The sequence below is a fragment of the Dermacentor albipictus genome, chromosome 10, assembly GCF_038994185.2.
Source record: "Dermacentor albipictus isolate Rhodes 1998 colony chromosome 10, USDA_Dalb.pri_finalv2, whole genome shotgun sequence".
Classification (NCBI taxonomy): Eukaryota; Metazoa; Arthropoda; class Arachnida; order Ixodida; family Ixodidae; genus Dermacentor; species Dermacentor albipictus.
Genome location: NC_091830.1, coordinates 29,339,730 through 29,358,347, shown reverse-complemented (window position 1 = coordinate 29,358,347; position 18,618 = coordinate 29,339,730). Strand labels below are relative to the sequence as shown.

General features: G+C 46.0%; 2 protein-coding genes across 4 annotated transcripts in view; one reads left to right on the top strand and one right to left on the bottom strand.

The window, feature by feature from the left end:
• The first annotated feature begins 790 nt into the window (after window positions 1-790).
• LOC139051058 (cytoglobin-1-like) lies at window positions 791-8,611 on the top strand. The gene is made up of 3 exons (XM_070528110.1): window positions 791-1,096; window positions 4,656-4,887; window positions 7,629-8,611. Exons 1-3 carry the CDS (start codon window positions 873-875, stop codon window positions 7,869-7,871), a joined length of 699 nt encoding a protein of 232 aa, XP_070384211.1. The 5' UTR covers window positions 791-872; the 3' UTR covers window positions 7,872-8,611.
• Window positions 8,612-13,507: 4,896 nt separating this feature from the next.
• LOC139050738 (extracellular globin-E1-like) overlaps window positions 13,508-18,618 on the bottom strand; it is an 82,822-nt gene continuing 77,711 nt past the window's right edge. For 2 of the 3 annotated variants that reach the window (XM_070527424.1, XM_070527423.1), the window contains exons 2-3: window positions 15,264-15,387; window positions 13,508-13,862 (exon numbers count right to left, since the gene is read on the bottom strand). In XM_070527424.1, coding sequence (XP_070383525.1) covers window positions 13,787-13,862; window positions 15,264-15,387 — 200 coding nt within the window. In that variant the 3' untranslated portion in view covers window positions 13,508-13,786. Of the gene's footprint in view, window positions 13,863-15,263; window positions 15,616-18,618 lie in introns of those variants that run through there. The other variant, XM_070527422.1, reaches the window with a different exon arrangement.

Genomic DNA, 18,618 nt, shown 5'->3' with positions numbered 1-18,618 from the left:
GCCATAGGGACAGGATTTCTAAGGCCTAAGGACATAGCGGGCAAGGTTGACGAATCGTACAGCAAACGGCAATAAGGGTAGCTCGTGTGCAAGGGGAGGGAGCGGGGTATAGTGAACTGTAAAGCGAGGAGATGTACGCGTGCCAGGACGGGGGGGAGGGGGAGGGGGAGAGGGCGCTTGGCGTGTTTTGATTTGGCCTTACCGAGGCGCAGTTAGAACGCAGGCGAGAGCTTGCTCAGACGAAAAACCACCTTGGCGTGGAGAAGGAACGTGTTAAAAATTCACCAACGGGACTATAATGCTTTCGCGTTCCCGCTCGTAAGTAGCGCTAAGCATTTCTGACAAATTGTAGCTGTATGTTTCCCGCCAACAGATCGCACCGGCATATACATTGAACACCGTCTGTGGAGTTTAAGAGCAAAGGTAAGCCTTGATACCACTGTCAATGATTGCGCCCTTCAGGCAAAACTGCCAGTTTTTGGCAGCAATCATCAACAACACTTTCGATCAACGCCGGCAGGTTCACGATCTATCCTTTTTACCCGGATATGCGCCAGCTCGTAAGAAGTCATCACCATCGTCACCATCATCCCGAACCCAACAATAATGATTCGCAGGGACCACATCATCGATCGCTCTTGGACTTCATTAGATCCGCAAATCTTTTTTCATTAATTTAACGATCCTTATTCGCCCGCATCCCATACCCCTGTATGCCCTGAGGCATTTACCCTCGCATTAAAAAAAAATTTCCACTGCAACAATCGGCTTTCAGTTGTGGGTATCGGCCACGGTTTCGGTCGCCATCGTCATCATCGGCTCGGTGCCCGGATGTGCTCGTCGTAGAAGTTGAGCTCGCCGCCGTCGCAGCCATGGGTCATGGCCACAGTAAAGACAAGATCGACAAGGCCACCGGCATGACGGAACGGCAGAAGCAGCTAGTGCTCCATTCGTGGCGCGCATTCACCAAGGCCCACAGCGACTACGGCGTCCTGCTGTTCGACGCACTGTTCACGGCCCACCCAGAATACCTGACGTTATTCAACAAGTTCAAGGGCCAGGAGCTCGAGGCGCTTCGCCAGGACAGCAAGTTCAGGTACCAGCGAAAGCGTGGCACTCAACACCGCGTCATTTATTTGTTTATTGATTTCCAAATACTGCAGCCCCATTCAGGGCCAGTGCCGGAGTGGTGTACAGCAGATACCACAAGCAGACAAAAAAGACAGTAAACTTATCCCTGAAGTGGTTCTACAAAATATGAAAGCGCCAATTCACGAACAGAACCGAGTAACTCGTTAAAGCAGTCGACAATTCTCAGGAACTAACGCTGTTTGAAAATGTTAGCACGTCAAAGGAAGCCTTTAGTTCGAGGCTGTGACAACATATAATCGGAAAAAGCACTCGCACACGCGATGTAATCATCAGCGGATCGTCGGCAAGACGAGTGAACAACTGAGTGTAATAGTGACATAGGATTGGCATGCCACCTGGTGCACAGGATAGATCAATTCGAAGAATTCATTGTGGGCCAGGGCGAAGAATCCCGATCGCAGTGATGGCAAATCAGATGAACTTCCTTCCTTTGCAAAGGTTCAATTTTGTTTATATCGCAAACTTTATGTGGGTTCCAGATACATCAAGCCTACTGTAGTACACGGTGAAAGAGTGTTTTATACATTAGCAATTTTGTATATTTCGGCGACTTGTATAACGTTCGTCTTAAGTATTTTCCTTCTTTATAGCGTACGAATTTTTTGGCGAGTACCCCAGGCTCGTCACGCGAAATGTGTAACGCCTTGTAGCTGCACGAAAATATGTAACTTGCAAAGTTGAGAATTTAATAATTATAATACTGCAAATGAAGATGATCTAGCTTTATAAGCGATAAGGAACAATTTAGAGCAAAAAAATAAACAAAAACGAAATACCCATAGAGCCAGATAAGTAGGGCTCCTTAGAAAATGCATAGGGAAGCTTAGAGTAGGGCTGGGCCTGCTTAAACATGTGGTTGGGTCAACTAGAAATTGGTAGAGATTGGGGTTGGGTGAACTGAAAATTTGGAATTGGACCAACTAAAGTTTGGAGCTGGGTCAACTTGAAATTTAGTGGTGGGCCAACTTAAACTTGGGTGGGCCAACTAGAGTTTTGGGGTGGGCCAACTTGAAATTTGGGCATTAGCCATCTTAAAATTGGTTGTATGCTTAGGCATACTTAGACAACCGCAGCGGAGTTTCTGCATTAGTTTTAGTGTTTCAGATGTAATGTGATCAATGTGCTGTAACCACTGCATGTTGTCGGTGAAGATACTTGCAAGGTATCTGTACACCTATGCCAAGGGGAACTATCGTGTTGATGAAAGTGTACACATGCTGTGAAGGAAAACAGATGTTAGTAAATGACACTACTACTGTTTTTCGAAAGTTAGCGCGTATCTGCCAATCAGTACACCAGGTGCAAAATCTGGGGTAGGAATCCAGAATTAAGGTGCTATCACTAGGAGAAGTTACCTGGTATAGGACGCAGTCGTCCGCATAAAGATGGACTTCTGACTTAGTATTACTGGGAAGGTGATTTATGAATATTAAAAGTAGCAAGCGTCCCAGAAGAGAGCCCTGCGGAACGCTTTTTGTTACATTTGCAGTCGAGTAAGTAGTCCAATTAGATGCGTATAACAATGTAAAAGGCTTCAGAAAAGGCTACAAATCAAGCATCCTTTTTTTGTTTGACAATATGAAGTTTGTTAGTAATGTCATGTGAGAATGGCACCAGTTGTATTGTGCTGAAAGCACGATGGAATCCATGTTGTATGTTAGAGAGAAGGTGTTCTGTTATATGCTTGTGTAGGATATGGTCCAGTAGCTTCCCGGAATCGTAGGTAAGTGATATAGGCCTATAGATAGAAAAAGTTGCTTTTCACCAGATTCATAAAGAGGCTAGGTTGGCTTACAAGACTGGGGGACGATACCTGAAGTCAAGGATTTGTGAAAAATGACCGCCAAATAACTTGAACACCAGAGAGAGTGCCGGACCAGAAAGCTGTTCGGAATATTGTCAGGGCCAGTGTACTTCATTGTGCCTAAATTGAGAATTAAGTTTAGAATGCCGTTTTCACTGATTACCCCATGGCCGTTAGAGAGCTCAGAATTAGCCCTTGCGAATAGTGCCAAAAAGTTGCTGTCGTGCGAGAACACTGAGTAGAAGTAGGCACTAAAGCATGAGCTATTTCAGTGGGGTCTGAAATAGCTGTCTCATGCAATATGAAAGAAGCAGCAGAAGTTTTCCTTGGTGTGACAGAAGTCCTGAATTCGCGCGGATTATATTGTCATAATTCTGGTAGTTCAACACTAAAATAAAAGTTTTAGCTGCTTGCATTTTGATACGCAGTTCTTCGTTAGCAGTGCTAAAGCGAACAATACTGTCAGGATTGCATGCGTTTTCTCAGTCGCCGCAAACAATGAACACGAGGATTTCTCATTTTAGGCTTGAGGGGAACAAAATTATCTATGCATAGTTTTAGGATTCGCTCAAGGGCATCAACCAACGTGTCAGCGTTATCATGTAGACCAAGCGCTTGGAAGGAATGAAAATTAGAAGGCAAAGTGCGGGATATGCACCCGCAGCGCTGAAAAGAATGGTTCTGTCTGACCGTGTCCCGGGGTTGCCTCCTTTCGTAGGCAATAACGTGAAGTTTGTGTGTGAGAGTGATGAAGGCTTAATAGTGCAACGTCACGTTGCCGGAGCACACAGATTGGTAAACAGCAACGAACGTCTCAGACACTGCTTAAATGATCAGGGAAGAAGACGAGGAGGTGACGCGACTTCACCCAGCCAGCCATCGTAAGCTGAGAGCGTTAAGCCACTGCGTACTTTGGGTTTACTTCCGTATCAGTAGGCACTTATATTTGGGCATATGCAGCACATGCGAACCTATTACACGATACGTTGCGTACGCTGAAAAGGAAGCACGCCACACTGATGGTCTGATCGCAACGGACAGCCTAATCGGACCATCTAATCCTTTCATTGGGTGCTCGAAAACACCAAGGGCTTTCCATCAGTCACATCTGGCACATCACGTAGGTGAGACACCCGTAGCGTCACCGCCGTTGTACCTCATCGGGCCAGTGTTGAAGCTTTTTGAGACGACTGATAGTTGCGCATGCCTCGCTTGCTGCGTCGTACCGTATCCGCAACGTTCGCGCAACGTCGATCACAGGGCGTGCGGGCCAGGTGCGCTCATCGTGCTGGGCCGCGTGAACCTCGCATTCTGAACAGAACGGCCGGTGGGGATCGATGACTGCGACGGTGAAAACGTACCTCAAGTGCCTGCATAATTGCTATCGCAAAAAAACGAGAGCTGCATTGCGATTGAAAGCAAATACTCAGTCTCAGAACATTTTCGAATTTTCGCCCGACGGAATAACTCATATGCGCGAAAATAGTGTGAACTCTGTGATGTCCGGTTGGCACCATCAGTGCAGCGGTATGGGCGTGTTATTAAAGAAAAAAGAGAGTTCGACTCCATTTTTAATGTTGATAGCCCTTTTTCTGAAGCCCTAGGAGGGAAAAAAGAAGTCCTTGAGTTCAAACTCATATTAGGATACTGTTTAGAATCACTTTACCAATGTACCTAACTAAACAGTATTGTGTCGCAGGGAACATGGCGTGACCATTGGCATGCAACTGAACAATATGGTAGAGTCTGTGGAGCACCCGGACAACCTCGCCGCGCTGGTGAATAAGAACGCCGAGTTCCACACCAGGATCACCGGCGTCGCGCCCAAGCACTTTGAGGATTTCGCCCTCGTCATCGTCGATGTCTTGAAGTCTAAAGAACCGAAGCTGATGACGCCACCCACCGTGGAGGCTTGGGGCAAGCTTTTTGCTGTGAGTACTGCCTCTAACTGACACTTAAAAAGTGCCTTGCAATGTCGCTACCATCGTGGCCAGGATGTACAATGCACAACGAAGCACATGCGCGCTTAGAATCCTCGTTAAAGTGGTCACTATCATATGTACATTGCCAGGACGACGACTCGTCCCAGCGATGTACAGTTACCCTTGTCTTGCACCAGATAACGCCACCTTCTGCCTTGAAGTTTCGTAATTCTGAACCGTCCTTGACTGCGCTTTTATTCTCTTGGCACCTATTGTGTAACTCTGATAGAGAACCAGTTATGGGCCCTACGCATTACATGGCCTGCCTAGCCCCATTTCTTTCTCCAATGTGAACTAGAACATCGGCTATACCCATTGGCTTTCCAATCTGCTCCGCTGTCTTTAAGTCTCTTAAGGAGCGGATATAGCCTGGTGTAATGTGAACGTCCACCACTCGCGTCAGAGTTACGTAGTTACGCTTGTACTTGCAAATATTTGTGTCAACATAGCGAAAAATCTAGGTACAGAGATGCCAGGAATTGTGATGTTTAATGAAGAGACGAGTAATTACCTGGTATCATAAACTTGAAAATAAAGGGGAATCCATCAGCAAATAACTATATAGCTCTTTGGGGCTACAATGCATACGAGATGGCGCGTAGAACGTGGAAATGAGTAACGGTGCCACCGCTAACGTTCGTGAATGCCATTCTGAGCTTAAATGAGAGATCTTTTCGAGGTTGGTAGTTAACCAAAGATCGGTAGGCCAGTTGGCTTTCAGAGCCCACGGTAAAGCCACAAATGAGGCAGTGCAGTGACAAGGATTTGGGTCTCTTTTGAAGTTAGAGAAGTGCAGAGCCAAATCAGCCTTGAAGAAAGACTCAGGAACATGCCTAAAAATAAATGGGCGGCACAAGCGCACAAGTATTTGTACTTTAAAAGCGATGACACAGAATGGAAGGAAGAGGTCAAGAAAGTTGGCAAAAAAAGTGTAAGTAGACAACTCGGAGTCATCAAAAAGAAAGTGAAAGAAACCGAGACAGTGAATTGGATGCAAAGAATAGAAAAAAGGACCACGATGTTTTACAAGAAGGGGAGAAGAAAAATTTGAAGAGAAAATCTGTGCGGTAAGATAAAGGGCAGTGCCTTGCTATTTGAAGTTCGGGCTAGTTGCGTAAAGATAAAAACACACGAGCAAATATTTGCAACAAGAACAGGCATGTGTATGCTGGAGCAAATATGCGGAGACTACTGAGCCCATGCTAATAGATTGCGAAGGTATTCACGCAGTGAGACCCGTAGGCAACGTACACCTTCCAGAAGCACTTGAATTTAAAGTGGACAGAAGCATCACTCGGTCAGCCATCGAGATGAGAGACATTTAATGCATTGGAGGAAAAAAGGCGGCGAAGAGATAGATTGATTGCTTCCTTTTGAGGAATTTCTTGATTGATTGCTGAAGTTGATTGAAGTTTAATGCTTCATGTGATCTTATGATAAGTTTTGATACCTTTTGACGCCATAAGAAAAGTAAAGTGATTTCTTTTAAATGTTAGACCTTTAGTATTATATTTCAGATGTATAGTTCTTTCATTCTATGCTCGTCACATACGAACATTTCCTTGTAACCCTGTCAAAGTGCAATTATCGGGTACAGACCCCACTAAGCCTTTTGTGGCTTTTAGCCTGTGCACATATCATTTCGTGCCTGCTATAAATTCATCATTGTGCCGAAATAAAACGAAATGAAATGAAACAAAATGACGGTATTTGTTAAAGGCATAGGCAGCGGTACAACGCAGATGTGACGTTTGGAGAAAGAGAAAAAAAAATAGCAAGGAGTCGTACACAAAACAGTCAGAATGAAAATTATGTATAGGACACCCGATTAACTCAAGCAGGCTAGGTGACTATCTGTCACCACCCCGTTCCAAAGAGCATGCCAATAAATCATCATCATAAGCCTAAAGCCACTGGGTTACGTTACGCCGGCGAAAAGTGCACGCTCCACCGTCTGCCGTCCTGGCGCAGCCATCTTGGCCGGCGGCATTCGGGCATGCTTTGTTCGGCTGGTGCGAGAATTAAACGAACCCCTATCACACGCCGTTTCCAGCGTGTGATATTGTCATTGTCACAATTTTATTGCGATAATGACGCATTGTCATAATTGTCACATTGTCATTGTGACTATTGTCACAATAAAATTCAAGGATTCTTTGATGTGCCTTTACCTCTTTTTTGAGTGCGCTCCACCACACACGCATTTGAAAGGTACGAGTGCTACTTTTCGCACCTAATAAGTATTATTTTCATTCAGTTTTTCTACCGAGACGTCATCGTATAAGGAATATGGATGGAAAGAATGCGGTTGATGATTTTGTTGCGCTTTAAGAGTAATTTTTTCTAGGAAGTTCGATTTCGAGGCTTTATCTTGAAACGAACATGACTGGAGAGGGGCATGGTTGCTAACCGTCGCTGCTTGGTCGGTAAAGGCGTTTGCTATAGAGACGGGGTTAGTTTGAGAGCCCGGGCTGCCAGTTGCTCCATCTGTAGGTCTTTTTCGCTGTTGAAAAACGTGTTAGCACCCATTCATGAGCCCAGCGGTACATAGGTATGCAATCGGAAGACAATCTTACGCCCACGAATCCTTACGAGACATTCTTACGCACTATGCTCGGCACTTCTCTGGTCAGTCTTCACCCACCCACGCGGCCGCCCCTCTCAACTTTCTTCTTACTCCTGACATGCAGTTGGTGAACGGGCACATCGTCGCCGCATTCAAGGCTGGACCGAAGACCACGGACAGGCTGGCCTCCCGTTTGGACCTGGGAAGGTCGGGTCTCCGAGGGAAGCCCTCCGGTTCCGTAGGGCAGAAAGCTGGTGGACAGCTCGCCGCGCGCTCAAGGAGCAAAGCCCGCCGAGAGCACTCAACGAAGACCGGCGCCTCACCCGGCAAGCACGGCCCCAAGAAGGAAGCCCCCCAAAAGCAATAGGGCTCGAAAATGCCCAAGGCGGCAGAGAGTTAGAAAAGCCCGCTGCACGCGAAAGAACATTTGAAGGGTCCGTGAAAGGATCGTGTTCCGGACGTCATGTTGCAGAGTGAACGCGAACCTCTGTGCGCATGCCTATGTGAGCTACTGGACACGCAGACGCAGTCACAGATGACGCGAAGGAAGAACAGAAACGTGGAACAGAAGTGGAAACGCGGCGTTTTGGAGTCGCCGAAGAGGTCCCTTACAACGGCGTATCCCATATTCTTCGCTTTTTCATCGTGACTGATAGGTGTCGCTGTTTTACTCATTGACACATTCAAAGGCTAAAGGAATGAAGTAGCGAGACGCTATGCTATGGAATAGAAAGTCGCACACTAGGCGTACTTGCACTGCTGCAGTGATTTCTTCTCACGCTCTAGCTTTGTTAAATTGTGTTTGGTTCTTATGGAAGGTTTGCATAGAGTTCGCATGTGGAACACTTATGGTCTTCCAGCGAATGTTAAGATCTCCTTTAGAAACGGAGGCAGTCTGTCGAGACAGATACTAAAGTAATCGCGCTGATTGTTGAAATACGTCATGTGTAAGCGCAAGGACAATAGCGACGAATCGGTATAATATCTAGGTGATTAGCGTACTGTAGTTCTTCTCAACGCTTCAAGATTGTGCAAATTATTTAAAACACAGGTTAACCAGCCATTGCGTACACTCACAGAAAAAAAATAAATTAAAGGTCACTCAGATGCGTCTTGCAATGGCCAGCTGACACTTAAAAAAGTAAGAGGTGTACATCTACGTACTCGTTAGCAGCTTTGGTAAACTGAACATGTCAATTTTGTGCGATAGATGCCGCTAGGTTCAACTGGAGGGAGCCGTTGCTATGTAGCCAACACCGCTTGGTGTGTGTCAAAGCATAGCGAAAAATATAAAGCACAGGAACGACCTTGCTAAGACGTGATGATTTCTTAAAATTTTACATAGACATACAGAATTTCGACAACGAATGCTTCAAAAACAGCTTGCTGAACAAGTCCTTGAAACTTCAGAGGAACAGACAAGCGTGGGCAACTTCCAGGCGGCAACAAAAAACTAGACGAACGGGAGCTGGTAAAAGAGCAATTTTCGCAAATGGCTGAAGTATGTTGTAATATGTAGTATGTCCTCTAGTATGTCTTAGTGATCCCAGTTTGATCATGTGTATCCTGTCCTTTGTTGACTGATTTTTATTCATTCAATGACTTCTCACATACTTCCCCACTTTGTATTACTGACCAATTTTAGTGTATTCTGGTAATGTACTACTCCACCCCCCCCCATCATACCCCAAGCAAGGGCCTTTAAGGAAATAATAATAAATGATGATGATTATGAACCATGTAATTGCACCGGAGGAGGAATAAACTTTTATTGATGAACCAGCACTTTATGATAGCCGGGCCTAAGCCTCCCACGATGGGACGTCGAGGGCTTGCCTCGCCGCCGCCTCGCGGGCGTGCTGGGTCGCCCAGGTTTGGTCGTCGAGGGCGGAGCTCCGCAGAGCCTCATGCAACCTCGACGAGAGAGTCGTGGTGTTAGTCTGTGTAGCGGCTCCTGTAATTTTTTCCGCGGGCATAATAAAACAGCACTGCCCAAGCACTCCGTACAGATGGCCAACTAACGAAGTGAAAACGTGCGCTCCCAGTGTTTATAACTGGGTTAATCCCGACGATTCATTAGACGACGGCTTGGCAAGCTGCCGGATGCTCGGTACGCAGTTTCTGCTTGCACAAGGCTGCACGGGCCTGTTCTTGTGCCCGGGCTGCAGCATCAGCATCGCGTAGACGAGCTCGTTCCCGGTTCTACTCGCGGCCTTGCTGATCGAAAGCTGCCTGTTCCTCAGGAGTATGTATGACGCGAGGGCTACCCACTTCAGAGCCAAAATCTGTGCGCTCTGCACAAGTTTCGCTGGGGTGCGACGGAGCGCAACGATGTCACTTCTGGCGCAGCCAATCGCATGCCTCTCTTTCTTTTTTTTTTCGCGCATGCGCATGCGATCGCGCAGGAGGAGTTTCCTGCGTACAGGCGGCAGATGGATGGACGAACGAATTGACTAGCCATATATAGTTTCGCTGTAAAATATCGCATAGCACACATTTCATAGCCTCTTGGTCAACCCACTGTTGTTGTTGATGAACGAGTGCTGTTCGTCATGGCGCAATGACATGCGCGCCTATTTCGATGTCGTTGATTTCTTACTGCTTGACAAAAACTTGTGCTAGAATAAAGACGCAGTTTTTTGTTTATCACTCTCAAAGGCGAATACCAGCGGGAGAATTAAACCTTTGCTATATGATGACCATAGCGAAAGTAGTCGCTTGTGTAGGTACCACCCCCTGGTGACGAACTGGCGATGTGTGCCTTCGTCTCCTGGATCTGGCGGACGTGGCATACACCAGGAGCAGCCGCAAAGTCTGACACAGGCCTTCGGTTGGTGCGGCTCAGCTCTCCATATTATAAAGCACGAATACAGCAGAAAACCTGCCAGCGTAGAACTGGTTAAACGGACCGAGGCGGCACATCAGCTCGGTTCAGTGTTCGAAACTGATTGGCAATGCCTGGCCCACATGACGGCCTAATAGCGTGGTTCCAATATTGGCAGCGCCATCCCGATTCCTCGTTAACAGCGCGCCATTCTACTGTGCCACTCTGATAGAGATTCAACACTGGCCCGGATTACACATGCAGTAAACAACATTAGCACTGCCGCTCAACAAGGCCGGAATCATTGGCTACTAAGTTGCCGCGCGACTGGCCGCTCGAGGTGCGGCGCTCGAAGTAATTTCGCACGCTTCTTTCATGCTCAGAAAAACACATTTAAACCGAACCTTTCTTTGCCTCTTCTCCCGATAATCCGGGCCCTGCTGCGATGCCCTCACTGCGCGCGCCGCTGGGTTTCTTGCAACACCTCCAGATGGCGCTCGCCTCCATGCATCCCGTATGGAGGCGAGCGAAATCAGGAAAGAAATCAGGAAAGAAACCATTTATGATAACTCAAAGGGAAGCTCATTACTTTTCGAAGCGAGATCAGGATGCCTTAGAACACGCACCTATAAAGCGAGATATAAGAAGGAAGAAGAAGCATGTGCTTGCTGTGGTAAAGCTAGGGAAACTACGGTGCATGTTTTATTAGAATGTGAAGACGTCTACCCAGCGGTCGATTTAGGCACCACTGGCCTCCTTGAAGCCCTTGGGTTCAGAGGGAGCAGTGGTAAAGCAAACATGTCCGCAATAGACACTTAAGAGGCGACTGGAGCATTGGTGGAAGAAAAGTAGGGAAACGACAAAAGACGGAGACGTACAAAAGCACAGTTCGCAATAGGGGATCAGAAAATTTGGGCGTGGTAGTTCATAGTGTTTTTTTTTCTTTTTTCATTGTTTAACCTAGGTAGAATATTAGGCAGTATAGTAGCAAGGGCTTGGTGGCGCAACCCACCGCCCCGTTCCAAAGGGGACGTTCATAACATCCATCCATCCATCCATCCATCCATCCCGGCCGGTGCCGCCGCGGTTCGGGATGCGTAGTTCGAGTGCATGGCACGTGCTGTGCTTGCTCTTCTATGCGACAGGAATGCATGTGCTGGGTGGTGCAAGTCGCGCGCTGGCCGGGCTCTGATATGGTGAACCTTACAATCGTACATAGCGTGAAGAGAATGCTTGGAGCTGGCCTCTCAACAGCGTGCTTGCCACGCATGCAGGAGAGCGGTAACGCGTGCCATGCAAAATGGCTCCAACGCGTACATTCAGCGTCGAGGACACCCAGGCCCGACAAAAAGCATCGTGCGGAACATAAGGGTCTTCGATACGCAGCGAAACGTGGTGCGGACCGCGAATGTGTATACATAGAATTTCATAATAAACAAGCGAGTCACGTATAGCGCCATAATTTAAAAAAAAACTTAACGCTTCTGCCACGATGCGATGTGCCAAGTGACGCGATGATAATGCTCAGCTCTCAGTGATTATGAACGATGACGCACAACAGCGCCTCAAGCAAACACGTCTCCCCGTTTCTACTGTAGACTACGCAGACAAGGCGCAGTGGTGCACGCAATGGAACGTTTAATATGAACTAACCACTCTCGTGTTGAAGTAAACTCTGACGAAATTACACATTCGCCGTCAACATCACCACTAATTATCGTCAATCATAGCAAACAAAATATGAAGCCTCGCTCACATCGATTCCCGCAGTGCGTGGGACTCGCGTATTTTCGTGTAGCACGTGCTGAGCAGCAAAAAACTATATCGGGAGTTTTTCACGTTGCCCTACAATTTTCTCATCCCCAATTTTATTGTAAATATTTTTGAGAAGTTGATTAAGTAAAGCCACCTAATTTGGCGGATTGCAAAAAAATAATTTGAGCACTTCCAAGCGACTGCAAACAACATTACATTGACTCTGTCCAGCCCCGAGGCATTTGCATATCTTTACATCTTGTTGCATGGTAGTTGGGGCACCCCGTGCATGTTTTTATTGTGAACAGAATTAAAGAAAATCCCCTGTGGCATGCATCATGATTGCCCCATGAAACTATGGCATTTGTATTTTTCTGTACGATGATTAGAATCGCCTAGCTGAGGACACAAGGGCTTATGCGGGTTGCTTATTACATTGCACAAATGAAATGGGAATCTACAAACTTGAATAAACATCACGATTCTACTTCTTGAGCCTAATTAGTCTCAGAGGTGATGTTACTTGCAGAAAAAATTCAAAATTCGAATATTAGTAGCTAAAAAGCCTGCTAGTAAGCTTCTAAACTAAATACTTTAAGGCAAATATTCCAATTTATGAATTGTAACAAGTGAAAGTGGAAGTCATACGTACTTGGAACAAAATATGAGTTCAATGCCAGTTTTGAAATTAGCGTTCCCCAAATTTGCGCCGGAACATATTGGTGTTCCGGTAATTTTTCCACTCCAACGCCTAAAAAGGCGTTTTGTTCAAAAAGTAAGTAAATTAACCTAGCCTTTTTCACCGAAAGTTTTAGAGCACTGATATCAAAAACTCGGAACAGTCTCAAAATGACTCCCAAAGGGATACCACCTTGTGATATCCCTTTGGGATATCCTTGTGAATCGAGCCTTGTGATACCACCGGCTTCGATTCGTACATTGAATTGTGTGCGGAAAATACTTGTTAAAAATAAATTAGCAACATTTTTATTGAATCATTATTGAATAATAATTTTCAAGGCAATTAGTAGCTGCCTCTTCGAGTAATCCGTCTAAATGAGTTGATTGGTACTATATTCCACAGGTAATTAAAAAGAAACGCTATGCTAACATTATAAAAAGCGTATATAGGAGAGCACGAGAATCACGTAATTTGTTACGGCGACCACCAACCACACTTGTTGCTCTTGCAGTCATAAAATCGCGTTACGGTTAAGAAGGCAGAAGTCCGCCCAACCATTACAGTATAGTACTCATCTCTGATCGTCTCCTTGCGTGCTTGCGCCTGACACTAAAGTGACATTATAGAACTTTGACAACAAACTACGAGAACGGCGCGTGATACCAAAGTGACACCCACTTGTCAAAGTGGAGTGTCGAATGAAGATGGGGAAATCATTACAGCGCAGATATGACACGGCATGTCACTTAGCTCCCAGAGAAAACCTGGCCCAGCAGTCCCTGTGATCGTTTTTATTAACGCAGTATCGACAATAGTAATGTGTGAAGGAAGACGAACTTAACAAGTAAATCATACCAAACGAATTGGATGGACTGACGGTGACAGCCTGTGGTAGGAACCACAGTGCACTGTCCCATCGGTCGCACAAGAATTTCTGGCCAGAGAAATTTGCACTCTCAGAGGGATCAGTTCATAATTGCGATGGTTTCGTTCCATTGTAAGATCACGATTACACGATGTCTCATGATGACCCCGGTGAGGTGGAAACGGGCTGCTCATGGACAACGTGGCCCTTGCTGTCTTTTCTGTTCGATGACCTGCAGAGAAGTACACGGAGCAGACAATGATTGTATCGCTGACGTTAGGACAAGGGGAGTGCTTTCTATGACAGTCCTTTCCGAAAAGTGACAGGATTAGGTCTCGAAGGCCGAAGAGAACAGAACCGAATCTCGACATATCAGAACCGAATCTCGACAGAATCGAATCTCGACAAACGGAAGAGCGGTTGCTCCACTCTGCCGTTTCATTCCGAACTCTTCAACAACGGATACTCAGAACTGGACACTCGCAATTCTGACGTAAACAGACCACGTAGCCACACCTATCTGGCGGGGACAAGTTCAAGTATCACAAAAGATGTAGCTTTTTTGACCAAGGTTAACTATGCTGTTCATGGTTTGCTCAATTCGCGGATAACTTCCCTTACTAGTCATTTTTTCGCGGGTTTAAATTTCTCACTGATATGTTAAGTATTCTAAAGGGCGTACTTGTGAAGCTTTTCTTCACTGAAATGGGTGCCGCTCATGACGTGCGATCTTTCACTTCCTTTGGTGAATGTAACACTCACTCAATGGACCGTGTTCATACATTTAGTTATTCGTGTGCAATAATCCTTATGTCAATGCCAACGCGCCGTGGTTGCTCAGTGGCTATGGTGTTGGGCTGCTGAGCACAAGGTCGCGGGATTGAATCCCGGCCACGGCGACCGCATTTCGATGGGGGCGAAATGCGAAAACCCCCGTGTACTTAGATTTAGGTGCACGTTAAAGGACCCCAGGTGGTCAAAATTTCCGGAGTCCTCCACTACGGCGTGCCTCATAATCAGAAAGTGGTTTTGGCACGTTAAACCCAATAATTTTAAAGCCCGTGCGCTCACGCCAGTTTCTATTTGGCTAAAAATTCGAGTACGAAACGCGCGAGTGATAGGCAATCTTACCCCACTCCCTCACGTTCGCCACGTCGCACCATAACAAGATGCTTATAAAAGCCAAGATGTGCCATTTGCTCCCATTCATCCTCTTTGCAGCTAAATCTTTGAGACTTTGTTACATTGCATCGAGATTGGGCCAGGATGTAACTGAAGAGGTGGCAACGTTTCTTCAACGGTGTACAAAAAATTATTTCGTCGTGCGATCACCGCCATCTATCGTTATAGCCGTCGGCTTCCTGCTGTCACACATACGCTCCAGTATGTGTGGCCAGTTTTTGAACAGACAAACGGTGGTGCTTTTGCATAAATAATGCCAAAAGGCGCGTGGACATGAACGTTATGGAATTCTGTTGCCTCTGCCAGCGCTCTCTTTTCTCGTTCTATTGCAGTGTCCTTTGCGGCGTTGATGCAAGCTGACGAATTTTCTGGTTATTCTGGTTATGTCTCGGCTATCGGGTTTGACCTTGTGTCGGGACATTTGCTGGCGCCTAATGAGGCAGTTACCCACCTGAATTTCGGGTCCTTTTTCAGAGCGCTGAGATTATTTGCCCGGAACTTTTTGAACAGCAGGTGGTATTCGGGGTGCTTGACAAAGAGCGAGGTGAACAGGATGACGCCGTAATCTTCACGCTCTGCAATGAAAGCGTGCCACGAGTCACGGATTAGGCGCCTGTCCCTGGCCGTTAGGTGTGTCGTCGTGTCGTCGGTGTCTCTGCTGAAGATGTTGCCCATGGATACAAACCAAGCAGATGTTGAATCATCTGCAATCTATGCCTGTCTTGCGGTGACTCAGCTTGTCGGCGCCCTCAAGGATAATTCTTCTTCTTCCTCATAAAACCGTATGTTGAGGATGATGAATGAAGACGACCTCAAAGCCAGAGGCATATGCCCACTATGGGGGGTTGGCCAATAGCTTATTGATGATGATGATAATCACGAAGATTGGCACAAGCCGACTTTCGATGGTATGATGAAAATGCGCAATCGGTATAAGCACTGACCTCTAAATGAAAAATTATTTCCTTTCCTCCCTAAGTACTGCGAAAATTGGTTTGTGCCTTATATGAATGCTCAAATTAATGATGACGCCATCACGGTTAGTGGCCATATAAGAAGTTAGGGGCATTAGGACCAGCAAGTTTGCCTTGAACGGAAGTGTTCCTTTCAGGATTTTATGTGACGGTGGAACTGTATCCTCAGTGTACTATTCAGGTCTTTCCGAGAAGGATGTGTCAACTGGCATGTGCCTTAAATAATGTCACCGGATTACTAATAGAAAGATCGCTTTGAACAGAAGATTACTCGTCATTGGGCCGAACTTAGGGACGCAACCTCTCTTTAGTTTGATACATGACTCGATAAAATGGCATAAATAAGTTTTGGCGGAAAGGCGAAGAAGGGGACCATAAGCGGTTTCGGTCCCTCTTTTAGAGAGTTGCGTGTGAAATGATGTTTGCGTTTGAGAGAGGAATTCTGTTAGTTCTAAAACAGCAAAACTTGTCCTTAAGTGTATATCGCCGTGGACTGAAGGAGTCTCTCGACGACTTTCTGAAGCGAAGTGGGCTGGCCTGATCAGGCAAATTAGCTGAAGCCGATCATTTAATTCGAGCAACATACCTATTAGTTTTTTTCTGCAGGCACTAACTTTCAATTTTTTTCTTTTAGCAGCTATGTTATGTTTGCATATGACGCCTTGGTTTTAAAATCTCCCCACTAAAGGTCAAGACTGTCATATTGCTCCCTGAGTGTCTCAATGTTGAAAATTTGCTTGTTTGTGATTCGCTGTCTATACACGTAGCAGCGGGAAGCACCGGCACTTGGTCTGGATCGTTCGTACACCTGCTATGCTGCTACTTGTTGGGCGGCTCGACGTATCAGCATCGCAGACGACAGAGCGAGGGGGACCCAGTGCTAAAAGGACCCGATGGTCTGCCCCACTTGATCATTTTCTGCACCGTGGCGCTATGATACATATACTTCCAGGGAAACGAAACCAAAACGTGTCCATGGAAAAGTAAAGATAGTGAAGTTTTGCAACGAGCTCAAAAACACGCCAGTATTTTTCTAGCGTTTCTACGTCAGCAACCTTTATGTGATGTAATAAAAAAGAATGTCGAAATTGTAATTCTAGTGCTTCCTTAAACAGCGTGGAGTGTCACTGAAAATCGATGACCACTTCTCTCACGGTGCCGCGCTTCCCGTTAACTTAGGCGCAGTGCGATCATTGCTTAGAGAAAATCGGTTTTAAATAATTTATAAAATGAGAAAGAAATAGATAAAAAAGGAGGTGTTAAAACATAACTCTAGGGGCATCGCACTTCTATTCAGTGCAAAGGCATGATGCATAAGAACACAAAGCCATAAAAAGAGGTTTGAACAAGAAGATGGCCTATGCGTACCACGCAAGAATGCTCCGGTCACTTATTTGAATGTGAGAAAGTACATTCAAGAGCATATAAAGATGAGGTAGCCTTCAGGAAGGTTCAAGGTGTAAAGACAGTAGTGAAACGGTAAATATCGCCGCTCAAATGTAAACATAAACAAATAATGTTTGAAATATTGATGGCGCTTAAGCAGAGAAGAACCAGTATCACGTCGAATAATATTTGGTACAGGCCTGCTGGATGTAGTAATTGTGCGTTTATCTCATCGTAGCGTGCAACGAGTGTAAATTAAAACATATTCATTGATTGTAAAGTTGTGTGAGAACCCCCAATAGTATGCTGGGTTTTGGTGGCTCCCGTAACTTCAGACAACCAGTTTCTAAGGAGAACTGACTGATCGTCATCATCATCACTGTCATTTATTGTGTCGAGTGGAGGTACCGATTGGTAGAACGTTGCAAGAAGCGAATGTCGTAGTCCGATTTGTGGAGATGCCTGGTCACAAACACTCGTTTGGGACAGTCTTGCTGCTTAAAGAGGTGACAAACTAGCGACAGAGGCATTGGTTGCGCGATATAGGCAAGGATGCGCTTGCCTCACGCCAATTCATACCCCTGCAAGGTATGCAAGTGAAATATGATTACAACGAAAAACTTTTCAGAAAGATATTATATAGATATAGATTCACTTATCAGGTGCAATGCGCATACCCCACTTGCCACGTCTATGGGCACAGTATTTTGACAAGCTTGTGTCACCCAACATTTGATTCTCGAAATAAAGATTTGACTTGTAAAAAAAGAAAAAAGAAAACATCGTGCAAATGCTATATGGGCTTTATAAAAGTATAGCACTTAGTGGACGGCTGCGGATAAATTGTGACCACCTGTGGTCCTTTAAGGCGCGCAGGAATCTCGGCAAGCCAGCCTCGATAATACACCCTCTCCACAAAGCGACAGGACTGCTGGCACTGGGATTCGAACGCGTGACTTCGGCGTGACTTCGTGACTGCGGGTTTCCGCAGAGCTACTACGTCAAACTCTTGCCTTTGCTTCGTGTTGTCGACAAATTCGACTTCGCCCTGCCATCTGCTAGCCGCCTGGTTAGCTCAGATGGTAGAGCGGCTGCCCCGGAAAGGTGGTGGTCCCGGGTTCGAGTCCCGGACCAGGACGAATTTTTCTTCAACTATGAGGCTTTTCTTTCGAGGAACCTGTATGGGTTTCCTTTGTAGGAATTGCTACGAACGGGTGGACGTCTGATTTTCCCTTTATTCATGACTTTGGTATTAGCAGCGACGCGGCATACCCACTGAACCAGCGCGGTAGGAAATTTACGAGGGACTAAAGCTTTACTTCCCGGATATCACCGGAGCACGACATTTTTCTTTTAACGTTTACCATCTCCTGAACAATTGCTTGGCCATAATTTGTGGTGGTTAGTTTGACTCAGTGGACCACACGTAGATGATCATTGTGTTGT